General features: G+C 46.9%; 1 protein-coding gene across 18 annotated transcripts in view; it reads right to left on the minus strand.

Moving 5' to 3' along the window:
* Positions 1–13613, minus strand: part of LOC121598671 — a 441765-nt gene that overhangs the window by 160261 nt on the left and 267891 nt on the right. Inside the window, exons 1-2 of one of the 18 annotated variants that reach the window (XM_041925852.1) lie at positions 13152–13260; positions 9256–10145 (exon numbers count right to left, since the gene is read on the minus strand). The exons of 7 other annotated variants lie outside the window; for them this stretch is intronic. In XM_041925852.1, coding sequence (XP_041781786.1) covers positions 9256–9312 — 57 coding nt within the window. In that variant the 5' untranslated portion in view covers positions 9313–10145; positions 13152–13260. Of the gene's footprint in view, positions 1–9255; positions 10149–10305; positions 10480–12339; positions 12520–13048; positions 13261–13613 lie in introns of those variants that run through there. 10 more of the 18 variants (XM_041925851.1, XM_041925854.1, XM_041925850.1 and 7 more) reach the window with 10 other exon arrangements.

Consider the following 13613-nt stretch of genomic DNA (forward strand, 5'->3'; position numbering starts at 1 on the left):
CAACCGGGGCAACAAGTCACACCAGATGCAGAAGGTTAGCCAAAGGTTTGATGGCTAGGCAACGTCTACGATTGCACAATCGCATTGGAAGAGCATTCCTGTCTCGGCAACTCGGGACATTAGGTTAGAGCAGCTCGACTTTGGACCTCACCCGGCTTGGGCAGGTTTAGAACGAAAACAACGCTTGAATAATGTACGATTTGCCACCTTAAATCGTCGTGACCCCAATATCCCCGAGGGGTAAGCACCACCGAAAGTCCATTAGCATTCTCCCGGTGCAGCAACACCTTCGATGTGGCGGTGCGACGGCATACTATTTAAAGACCAACAGCTTACCCGATGCGTCGTCGCGCATTCTTCCGGAACGGTCCCGGGCTGTGTTTAGTTTTTAAGGTCGTTGATGTTGGGTGTGTAGAATCGATTTTCGCTCCGTGTCGGGTGAAAGTCTCGAAGAGTAGATTTACTTGGGCAAAACTTTTAACCAAATCTTGGGAAGAACACACACACACATACATAGGGGGTTGTTCTCTCGCATGCGCGCAAAATGTTTTCATGCGGAATGGGTTTAATTTCATCTTCCTGTTTGCTGGTTGCAGGAACTTGCAAAAGCAAAACCTCCGGAACCCAGAGGTTGCTTCCCATTTCGAAAGTTTAGAGACGTTTCCCGTAACCCCGTAACTTGTTTATAATGTTCTCCCAGCTTCCCACATTGGACGGAGATTGTTGTTTGCTTTCGGAATTCGCAAAAACTCCAACCGACCGCATATTCATATATCGACATTCTTTGGGCTGGGTCCAAAACTTTATGAGTGCTTCTGGGATCGGAAACTATCAACCAACGAACCTCAAAGGTTGGTTTGGGCAAAGGTCGTCCGCTTGCACGGGAACGTCGCCCTCCCTATCGATCGATGTCCAAAGCCCCGGGTCGCTGGAAAGTGCTCGACATTCCATAGCTATCTCGGTAGCTGTGCTACCACTGCACTGCCATAATGCACAATGATGCACCGCACAGACCGGACCCTGGCGAAAGTTAGAATGGCTGGAATGTTCCGCTCCATGCTCGGTCGACGGCATCGTTCCAGTTTATTCAACTACCACCGATCGGGCCACCGTGAGGTGGTGTGGTTTTCATAACTTCAACCGATAGGGAGAACCGATCGGTGATTGATGCACTTTGCTTGCAGAAACTACTTGCGGTTAGGAAGCCGCACGTCAAGAAGCCGTTGCAAGCCGGCACTGCGCATCACAGCATCCAACCGAGCAGCAGCAACTCGCAGCAACGGCAATTAATCTCCAGTAAGCGTTTAATTATCCCGCCCGGAATCGGAAGGCATAATGAATAGTGACAACTTAAGCGTGGCAGAGCAACGCAACGCGAAAACAGCAACGTTCGCTCGAGGTGGATTATACACGATCCCCAGCTCCTTGGGTCCCGCGTGCCATGCCATCAACACCCGTTCATTATTCAAAACACAACCACATCAAACGCATAAGCAAGCGGGCATTTGGTAGGAAAAGCTCTCCACACCGCATCCTTTGCCGTAATCGAAGGAAGCTCGTCTAGAGACGGGGCTGTTGTTCTCTTCGGAAGCGTTATCCCTTTTCAAACACTAACAATAACCTTTTGCATACCCCGCCGGCGGCCTGCCACTTTCAATCTCATGTCATACCAATCTGCTCCTGCTTCTTCTTGCTTTCCCCAGTTTTCCTTTGCTTCCAATCAGCAGGCAGCAACCGGAACCATTACGAGGCGGAATTTTCATAATTGAATAATTATTTATTTAACGAGCGTACAGAGTGAACGAGAACGACACCACGAGCACACTACACATACACACCGAGAGAGAGAGTTTCCCATTGTTGGTTTGTTTGTCCCCAGTTCCCGCTCTCTGTCTTCTGGTTACCCGGTTTGCCGGTGTCTATCATTAGCTGCGGCATCATCACAAGGGATGAGTTGTGGAAACACACACACATACATGCATACACAAGAGGGCCAGGATGTGTTGATTACTGGTTCGATTACTGGTGCTCGCTTGGGTGGATATCATTGTGAGAAGCAGAATTGGCGGAATAACTCAATCGTGTTGATTGAAAGGATGTTTCGTTCGTACGAACGCAACGAGAAGGCGGAGGGCTTAAAAAAAGCTTGAAGCTAAATCTGATTTCGATTGAAGTGTGAAGTGTTTGGGATTTGCCAGATTACGCCTCGTACCAAAACATGTTGCAGGATTTGGAATAATAAATGAATCGGGGAGTGAGGTTCGATTGCAACAGAGAAAGCAGAGTTTGAATGAATTCTTACATTTAAAACATAAGAACCTCTGTAACATATTGCACATACATACATATATTTTAATACATTGTAATAGTGCTTAACCTTACGAGAGCCTCCTACTAAAATGACCCAACTTACATAAAATTTCCAGTTAAACGTTAAATATTACTCCCACCATTCGCACTGCCACAAAACCTCCAACTCACTCATCCAGCATAACTTAAAAGCCACCAACGGAAGTAGTTTGCCAGTAGTTTTGGAAAACCACACTTCCGGAACCAGGCTATATTAAATCCCAATGTAAGCAAAACTACCACCCATAACACTTGAAGCAGCAACATTGCTGCGAAATCCCCTTTTCATCCGCAAGGCAACGCAAACGCCTGGGTTCCGCAATTATTCGTTGGAACGGGCTACATTTTTACCCAAGCGCAGACGCTGTACGTGGTGTAATTATAACCATAATAATACCTTCACGCATTGCACTAGCGTTGGAGGATCTCGTTCCAACTTTTTCTGCACAGTTAATAGCCTGTTTGAGACTCATGCGACCTCATCTCACCATATTTAGAAACAGTGGTACTACCAGCGAGTAAAGCAAACGTAGCATCGGTCGTCGAGGTGTTTAAATTCATAAAATATTCATGCCACCGAGAGGTATATATCACACACAAAATGAAACTAGAAATTGTGCTATCTTTGCCACCTTTCCCCTTTGTTTGCTCCAAACTCTCTGCGAGGCATTATTTTTCGACTTCAATGCCGCAACAGAAGTGTCAAAGTTTACGCCTTGCCCGCGTTGCCGCTCTTCAGAAACGCGTGACGAGAGCCAACTGCGCGACAAGTTCACCGACCAGAAATGAGTCAACGTGACGTGTGCCTGTGGTGACAGCAATTGGAAGCCACCGCCGATGCGGTGTACATGGGAGAAAACTCCAAATACACACTCTCTCGCACACACTTTTGATGAATATTTAAATGAAATAACATGCTGGAATGGTACGTGTTCCCGTCTCATGTCTCCAGGCTCCCGGACCACGAATTGGAAGGTCGGAAACGTTGTTGCAATAGCATATGGTACACTCACACCAAAAGACCGTTGCGCGCTGTTATCTTGACGCGAACATGTGCCTAGCGGTCGTGGCTAGATAAAACTATATAGGCAACTATTGCCTCACACCACACCTACCCGAAACGAGGGCTTTTACAAACGCAAATGACAACATTATGAAGAATCGTATGCTAATCAGCATTTCGTTTCGGTTGTCAGTTTGCCCGAAAACTCATGACACAGAAAGCACAGACCAATCACCGAACCGAACAAACCGGACTGGTACACACTGGAGCAAGGTTCTGGTACTCTTCCTTTTAAATAGGGAGAGACTCATCGTCCCAAAACTGAGGACCACCGTCAGTTTGGAACCGTTTGTGCAAAGGCACCCACCCAATTTTGAGCAGTCAAGTCTGTTCAGTAGAGTTGAAAGCATTTCCCTTTTAATGGGACATCCCCGTTTGTGAACCATAGTAAATGTCACCAGAATTTTTGATAGTGGTCATCGTTCCTGACTCGGCAACTAACAGTATCATTGGGTTTTTACGCTTTTATGTGTCATGCTATAATTTTCCCGCTCAGAAAAGGAGCGACTACCCGGACGCTTTCCTCGGGGGGTAGCGTCGTGCCCAAATGTTTTCATTTTCATTTTGAATAAAACATTGTCCAACGGAATGGAACAGCACTCTGATTGAGATTTTATGCTCGGGTCCGCTTTGGTGTGTCGAAGAGATCGGCTCCTGCGTTGTTGCAGCACATTGTTGAAGCGCACTCTTAAGACTGCTTTCAACTGCTTCAGCTTCTCCAACGACGCTACAGAGTCGCTACAAACTTGTCTCTTGCTTCACCGCCGCCATGCACTATTTCACAACTCTTCGACGAATTCCAAATCGAGGTACTACCCCTTCTTTACGTTGCTCCACTCACCCAGAAGTGTGGCGGAAGACGTAAATGGCACTCCAAAATTGCAATGTCTGAAGAGTTTTGTTGTTTTACTCACGCTTTCTTGCACCGGAGGTTTTGGAGAATGGACCCCACAAGTACCTCTTCTTACGGTGGAGCACGAAAATGCTTTCACCCGAACAGCAGCAGCAGCCGGCACTCGAGAGCAAAAGCACCGGAAAGAATGATCTGTATGCTCACTTTTACGTTGGGTGATCCCCCACCGCAACGGCAATGCTGGAGCTCGGGCAAAGAAGAACGCTAATCGACATCGTTCTGGTGTAATGCAAAAAAGGTGCAAAATCTGGTTAGCAGTTCGCTCGCGTCGGAATGCTCGACACACATACGCTAATTGACACATGTGAAGAGTGCGGTTGCTGCAATTAGCATTAAAACTGCTTGACCTGCAAAACTCTTTTGCATGCCATACCGAGCGAGGGCCACACAAACTCCGCAGCATGTAGCAATTTGACACCTTTTTAAGCGGAATTCCGTAGCCAAGGTGATTTGTTGTACGTTTGCATGTTACAAATTGAAGAACAAAATGATTACAAACTGTGAAACAAAAGCCACTCCGCTAACGGCAGGAGCCCAGCATTAAATAGGTCGTGTAAAAGCGAGCTACCTATTTCAACGTCTTCTTACTGACAGCTCGCTCCACAACATCTTATTCACCGAAAGCCTACCCATTATTACCTCCCAAAGTTATGCGGACCGGCAGTCCATAAAAGCCAACGGTGGTTGTCTTTCGCGTTACGCTTCGACCCCTCTCTAATGAAGTATTTATTTGATTCATTCACCTCAAAACGAGACACGACGTGCCCGTAGCGATCCATCATCGACAAAGTGGGGAGCTACGGAGAGAGCAAGAGTGACCCAAGGTAGCCACAAAATCACAACTAAGTTAATGTACCTCGCGGATGATGGTGGGACGGTGTGAAACAAAAGACCTATAACCGACCACGGCTCTTGGAAGCATGCCCTACATAATATCATAATCTGATTAATCCGGAAACTTCCAAACGTTTCTTGTGTGTGAGTGTTCTTTTTTTTCGCTGTCTGCTCCCAAGATCCGGTGTAGCGCACGGCGTATTATCCCAATCTCTCAATGGACTCTTGATGTGCGGGTATTCAAGGCACTTGTGATAGGTAGTACGGTTGGCATTATTTAATGGAAAAAATAAACCGTTTTCTTTTATTATCTCTTCCATAAGCTGGAGCGCACGGCACCCCCGGTGGGACATTTTAGCAGCTCGTTTCCGAAAGTATACCGAACCGCGAAAGTCGAAAGAAGTACAGTGAAGTTAGTAAAAAAACTCTAGTCAAGCAGTACCGAACGAAGAAGACGAAATGGCTCCGGTGGGCAAATTAGCACAACACCTTGCACCGCACAACGAATGTGTCCCGGCGGAGTTCTTAAGATGCCGACCTGATGTCGACGTGGACTTCAGTGGGCGGTAGGCTTTAGGTTCAAACTTGGTCATACCGAGTGTCTTCTTTGTCAAGCATTTGCAACCACCCGGCGAGGTGCAAATGGATTAGAGACGGTTACGTCCAAGCTTATCAAGATGGTGCTGAATGTGTTCATTTTCTGTCACTTGCTCAATCTTGTCTCGCCACCCAGTAATCTTACTCCGTGATGCTGTAACATCCCGACATCGAGAGCTGCACAAGGGCTGGGAGAGATGACGCAAAGCAATGCTCCCCGATATGATTACAGTAATTTTATCAGCAAATTAGCAATCGCCGTCCATCCAGTGCCGTGGTCTCTTATGCAAACCAGGATTCGGTGAAGGCCGGTAGCGTATAAGGTGCAGTGTGTGAGAGTGCGTGTAACGCGCGCCATAATGAATCGACAATCTACATCAAACTGTTCGCGAAATGTTACATCGTGGTTATCGATTAAGTGTCAAGATACGGACAGGGATTTAGCTATACCGGGTGCCTATCGATCGGCCGGGTTGCCTGATGGCGTTGGTGCTGATGATGACGATGATGACGGCCACAAACTGCCGACTCAATGTCTGCTAATCTTTCGGTCGAAAATGTGTTGCCCTTTTTGGTGGTGGTTCCCGTAATCGTACAGAAGCAGATCAAACGTTTGACGTGGTACACATCGGGCGCGTTTGCCCTTTGATGTTCGCGAGACTGCGTGCTGAACAAGTCGTGATTCTTTAGTCGTTAGGCATCGAATGGGGGGGTCGAATATTTTAAATGTCAAATGCAGAACGATAGAGACTTGACACTCTTTGACTCAGACCCTCAGTTTTTAACTTATGAAAGGTATGGCGTGAAGAAATAATCCACTCAGAAGTTCGTTAACCCTTGCACTGAAATAAATTTCGACTGTACAGACAACCAAATGAAATTCGAACCCAATTTATAACCCTTTTAATTGAACTGAAAGCGCACTGGCAAGATTTCACTCGGTACGTAAATGATTTTTAAATCGTTTTATTTCTATTTCTATAATCCATGAACTACCATCCCTGCGCTTCCTTCTTCGCCTGATGCAACATTGATGAATGCGACATTCGATTAAATTGCACTCCAGATTACACACGTAATCTCTTGCCTTAAATCATGTACTCGTTTACTCAACCTACAGCTCAAAATCCTAGCCTATGGGGTTCTTACGAAGACACACAGACTTCGTGCAGCTCGTGCAGCTCCATTCCCGAATCCAGTGCCAGCGGTTGGGCACGTAAATCTGAGCCGGGGTGGTTTTAATTATTGAAAATTAATTTTCTTACGTCTCACAGGCACAGCAGCCCCCAGCGGCAGTGCAGGTATTGACTCCCTTCCAGCCAAGCTCCCGGTGTGCATTTCTTGCAACCGGCGTAATCAATCCGAGGTGGGATGAAAAATGCATATCATAACTTCCAGAAGACTTTCCCGGTGCGTTTTCCTCCAGTGCAGTTGAGCCCCGTGTCTGGTACGGTTTGTGTGTCTGTCGTCGTTTGAAGAACTTCCGCTTCATCTTTCCAACTCGGTGTAAGGAATAAGTTTAGCCGAGTTGCCGGTCGGCAACTGCATATGCTAGCAGCAGTGTCGTTCGGGTCGTTGCAAGCGTATATACCCCGAGCGCTGGATGGAGAATATTGCTGAATGCATAAATGCAAAACGTCTAATCGGATTAAGATCGGTCGTCTCGCTGGATGAAATGGAGAGAGCTTCAATGTCCACAGCTCTCGGGACCAGCGCTAGCTTGCTGCTGTAGCTATAAGCATGGGTCTTAGTGAAATGTGATGCAACTTTCAGGCACGCAGGTTACGGGATCTCGCCATCGTCAAACCATTACCATTTCTCCTACCATCTCAGACATTATCCAAAATTGGACACAACTGAAACGTATCCCTGCCTGTTTGGCAGTCAGGTCCGCAGAGCTACGCCTTCCGAACACGTTTTTGAAGTTGTTCGCGTGCTAGCACTCCATACCGAGCGACTAACTTTGAGCACCTCACAACGACACCTTATAAACTCGCTAGGACCTCCCATCACAAGGCCTTTCCAGCCTCCGCGCGATAGGAAGCATGGTAATGGTGCAAAACTTTTGCGCAACAAAAGTTTCGACCAGTCATTCGAAGTCAGTCACGTACTGGTAGCGGTGATGTTGGTTGGCAGGAAACCTCCTTGCCGCAGGAAGAGACTTTGGCGCAATTGGCGAACAGGGAGGAAGTTCGTGAGAAAGTTTCAGCCCAGCGAGCCGATGGCCAAAACTATAGACTAACAAAATTACTTCCACCCATAAGCCCGCGGATAACCCCGGGGAAGGTGCAAATGGAAGGGGGGGTCTTAAATAATCATCAGGCTAGTGACTACACCCCCATCCGGCTGGCACTAATGCAGCGTCATCGTCGTGAACGGTGTATTTTCCGCAGCCGCAGATAATTTCTTTCGCTCTCTTTTTTTTCCGCAAATCATTCCGAAGGTCATTATGACGTTTCTTGTGAAACGAAGCGAGAAAGGTTTGGGAGATTTTTCTTTGCCCCTTTTCTTCCAATCATAACTTCTCATCGCGAGCCCTGGCCGTTAGAGGAACAGCAAGGTCTTGGCACAAAAAGAGAAAATTTGCGATAGGCCGCAGGCAACCATTATGCAAAGACAAAAAACCACCCAAAACAACAATCCCGAAACTGCCGGGGCTGCTACTGATCTCCAAATCTAACGAGTTCTCGGCATGAGTCGCTCGCTTGGCGGGGAGTTTCTTTCGGTTCGCGCCGTACGAAGGCGGTACACGGTGGTTTATATTATGCTTTCAAATTGTTTACTTTACCCAGCCTACGCACTCGCCGGGTGGTAGAGGCACGGTTGGAAGTTTGAAGCCGAAAGAAACATTAGCAAGCAATGCAAAGGTCTTGGGAGCGTGGAAAACTCCCAGCCACAAGTTGGTTTTCTTGTGTCGGTTTGGTCTTGTTCTCAAGGTCGACCGAAAAAGCGTACTGCAACCGTCTAAACAGGGCACCCAATTAGGCGTAGTTTGGTAATGTCAGGGCTGTATACAAAGAGAGTGTAGCCTTCATTCCCAGAACAAGTGTTACATTGCGCGAGAAGTTACCGCAGCAGTAGACGTTATGTAGATAATAAGAGAGTACATATATACAGAAACAGGTGTTCTATGAACCATTAAGGATTTGAGTTTGGTGATTATTGCAGAAGTTGTTTTGTGCCTCAAAAGTTCCCTGAAACACTCCACATCCGTTCTATGTCCTCCAACGTTACGGCATCCCGTAATGGTTGCTACAGCAGCCCATTGATTTCTGTAAGAGCCAAACGGGATTTGGATCATCATAGGAAGTAGGGATTGTCTAGAAGACATTTCCGGTGATAAGAGTAAACCAGATTTGACGTAAAACCTCCACAAGAAGATAGTACACGGGCGTTACGCATTCTGAATAAAATACCCCCGAAAATCGTCAAATGCGTTGTGTTGTCGGTAATTAGTGCTTCATTCCCACTGTTCGTCCACTGTTCGATGTCTACTAACCTTTTTTCCATCCCGAAACTTGACAGTTCCCTCGATAATTGAGCTTATATCCACCATGATGATGCTGACGATGATTGCCTTCTTCCTCGGGGTTCGATAATGGACGCTGCCCGTTACCTATTTCACTCGTTATCAGCACCTCTCCCCCACTGTTATCTCGCACTCTAACGAGGGATGCTGTTTTTGGCACCACTTCTTTTTTTCTTCTCTATCTTAATTCTTAATTCCTGTTTTGGCCGCTATTCGAATGGCGCTAGAGAAAGGCAGTGTTGACCACTCCTTCTCCAACACTTACAAAACCTTAATTAGCTCGGAGCTTGGTTGAGTTGGGTATAGAATTTGTATATTTTCTAGCTACGAAGAGCAGATGTACTGCATCTATTTCACAAACCGATCACACACACACGCGCGCGGACCCACCAATGCCATCACACTTTCACATTCACCTGCCGTGGTTTATCAGACGGATAAAGCGAACCGACGCGAGCGTAGTAGGCTTTACAGCACATCATCTCTGCCATCGCCTTCACAACGGCGTACGAGAAGCACACACGCACACCACTATCTATTATTCTCTTTTTGGCTTCCAATTTTTGCAGCGCTGTAGCCGTTCAACCACAAACTGAGCGCGAAAAAGGGGTACCAGGGAGAGGCAGATAGCAACAATAAAAACTTTGATCACTATTATTATAATTATTTTTCGACCACCTCTTTTGCTTCCTTTCGCGTTCACTTGGCACTTTACCGGACACTTTCAAACCATTTCTTTCTATACTTTATATTTCTCTCTTTCTCTCTTTTACTTTTGGTACTAGATTTCAGGTTTTGGCACACAAATATCTAACCGGCACCGCTAGACGGGCATGGATGCTGCTGCTCTGATGCTACCACTGCTGTATGGGAAAACGAAACACACGAAAATGGAGTGATTTTTGGCAAAAAAAAGAAAACAAAACGAAAAGAGAAAACTTTTGCACAATGTTCGGTTGGCTGCTCTGTTTTTCTTTCCCGTTTTTTTTTTCGTTTCATTTCACTGCAATCAATTTTCACTTCTCAACAACGCTTCCGGGCTACTGGAAAAGCTCCCCGTTCACCACACATACACCAATACGGAGCAAAAAAAAAATAACACATGTCCGCTTGGAATTGATGTTCGATTGCAATTGAAAAACTCCTAGAACTTGCTCTGCTCAAGCGAGCGTGTTTGCTTCACTGAGCGTCCGCAAGGACCCACTGCCGGCTAAGTGATGCTGCTGTGCTGTGTGCTGTGGTGAGTGATATAAAAAGGGAGGTTGCTATTAGCAACCCTGCCTGCCAGGCCAACTTATTTCGAAGCGATGTTTTCTCACTCGAAAGTCACTTCCCGTTTTTCAAGCGCTCTATTTAAAGCTTGTCGTTCTCTTTTGGGCTTTTTGCCCGTTCGCCTCGAGCTAGACTCCGCATGTCGGCACAATCTGGTTGTGCCTAATGCCGCAACATTTCACGCGAACATCAGAATTGGCCCCAAAATTGGGTTTTATTTTCTCCGGGCATCAAACCCGTTTCCGTTCACAGTCTCCCCAAATAATTATGCGAATTTTGTGTATATATTTTTTTTGCGAGCAAAAGAATAACCATTCGTGGACCACGCTACACGTCCATCAAAATCACCGATCGATCGGCCTCAATCCATCAATCAAACTGTTCCAAAAAAAAATTGAAGGTTATCATCTCCAGAGTGTCGGGTGCCAAAACGGCCTCCCAATATCTCGCATGGCGGCCCTTTGACGCTACGCGAAGTCTGGCAATCTCTGGAAGAGAGAGAGTGTGAGTGAGTGCAGCCTTTATACCGATTCCAGATTTTCGTTTTTAATTAAGTCCTCATCCACGAGGTCCACGAGGACACAAACAGGGCGCCGAACACACCAGCACCGGACGGTTTCGTTTATAATGAATGACCAGCGATTAATTATTCATCGCCCGGGCACTCCGTTGCAGGTTAACACGCCGGTGGGCATTCGCCAGACCACGCTGCTCTGCGTTCAGAACTCCCGGGGTTCTGGACGTTGGCTATGTTTGGATTTTTTCCTCCCCTTGCTTTCTACTTTTGCTCGTGCCCCACGTACACTTTCAGCAGGGTGTGTAAGTGTAGCGGCCGTGGCATTGCAATAAAAAACAACACAAAAATACACCGAGCACACTCGAATGCGAAACGCTTAAGCCTTCTCACGCCAGACGGCTGAAGTTGAGCGCTGGGACCATCGGCCAAATCCGCAGGTTTAATTTCCGGGATTGCTGAGGCGTTTTGAAGCTGGAGCAGTTTAGCAATTTGGAGTTTACTACCTGCTTCCCGTCCCAAGAGCAGCGGGTAGCCTTTGGAACTGCGGCTCACGCACACTCGCATAAACGAACTTCAAAAAAGGGCTCGATGAGCAGATAATCACAAATTGTCATTAATGTCTGAGCGGTGGACTGGCTGTACTCGCTCCAAAAAGTGCCACAAAAAGGTCACAAAGACCCTCTTTTTCTGTAGGGTGAATAGCAACAGAACTTCTCCGAGCCGACGTTTAGTGCATGAAGTAAGCAGGACCACCCAAAGCGAGTATCTTCCTACGTGTAGAGTGTTTTGGAGCGGAAAATTTGGACCACTTTGTTCACGACAAAACCCAGTCCGTGCCTCACAGCATATTCTCAAGAAGGTAACAGCAGCAGCATCAACAACAACACAGATCACAGCACGTCCTTGCCACAAGGTAACGCAGCATGCAGCAACATCACTCTCTCTCTCTCTGCTGGCGTTCTCTCGGCAGCTTACAAACATTCCTTATGCCTTCCGAAAGAACGCCCACAGACCTCCAGCATCCACCGCACTGCACCCAGTGCTCAAGTCTTCAGGTTGCCATCCGTTTCGTTTCCTTCCCAACAGGCACGGGCGCGCGGCTGGGATTCGCAATTTTCACACCGGTACTTATCACCCACTCATTCACAGCCTCTCTCTCCCCTCGGCACGCTTCAGGCTTTTCTGGTGCGTTCTGTCAGCTCCAAAGCACTCCAAGGGAACCCAACTGACCATACAAAAACGCACATAAACACACAAACACATACAAGGATTCTTTTGGTTGCTTTCACCAGCCACACGGTGCCTGCCTAGCAGGATGCTCCAGTTTCGGTTTCCTCTGCCTAGCTCTGTATTGATATGGCGTTCACACAAAACATGGCCGTCTTATGCTCCACCGTTTTCATTGAATTTCTTTCACCACCACCAGTGGGAGGACCACTCTCCCGGGACCGCCAACCTCGCGGGCGCGTTATGAATGAAGCAACAGCAGCAGCAGCACGCGCGGTCCGGAATATTTTTTGCTTGTGGTGTAGGGTTTTATTAAAATTTGACCCTCTTCAAACGCTTCGTAACTTTTTCAATTCGCGACCACACAGCACAAAAGGCACACCACTTATCCTTTCTTTGGGACGATTTTCTTCTCGTCGCTCGAGAGTCATCATCGTCAAAAAGTTGGGTATTTACGGGTTTTGCAAATACTTTGCGAAAACAAAAGCCACACTTTTTGTTGTTGTTGTTGCTTACTTAATAACGATAAGATTTCAATCTATTGGATACACTTCAGTGCGGTTATGAACTTTTTGTCTCCTTCGTATTTTCTGCCCAAAAACGGTTTGTAATTTACAGTTCTCGTCATCACCACAGGAACTGCTTCGCGTACCGGTTGGTATGGGAATTATTAGTAAACTAGCACGCTTTAACAACGAGCGATTGATTGTGTTTTGCTTCACAAATCTTCCCTTCAATCTTACTTACTAACCACTAATGCCACACGTTTATATTTGCAAACAACAAACTGTGCAATGATTTCCACAGTTTAACCAACCAAATTCCCCAAACTCCCAAACTACAAACGCACACAACAACAAGAAACGCGCACAGGGGGCGCCCTGTGCGTATATCGTTGTTCCCTCGATTGCTGGCGGTCTCGCGCGAACAGCGAACAAGCGTGCACACACCTTCCGCGCGGTTCAAAAGCAGACTGAAGGGAAGGAATGAATTCCACGCTTGTTCCCTTGCATTCGGGTGCGCGTGTTCCAAAGTGCGCAGATGGTGCCGCGCACCGGTGCCGAAGCTGCTGCCCCGAGACCGGTATGTCGGGGCTGGAAACGAAAGCATTCATTCTGTGTCCGCCGTTTGGTGGGTTCATTCCAACCAGTGCGGGCGAACGGCGGGCGATTTGTTTTTCTCTATCCAAAGTGATCAATGAAAAGTAGTTGCATTTACTATTGTTAGGGATTTTTTGTTTATTTTAATATTTTTTCTACCTAAAAATACACTTTTCCCCTTGCATTTGGCAAACAGAGCGCAGCATAAAAGC

This window comes from Anopheles merus, chromosome 3L, assembly GCF_017562075.2.
Source record: "Anopheles merus strain MAF chromosome 3L, AmerM5.1, whole genome shotgun sequence".
NCBI lineage: Eukaryota > Metazoa > Arthropoda > Insecta > Diptera > Culicidae > Anopheles > Anopheles merus.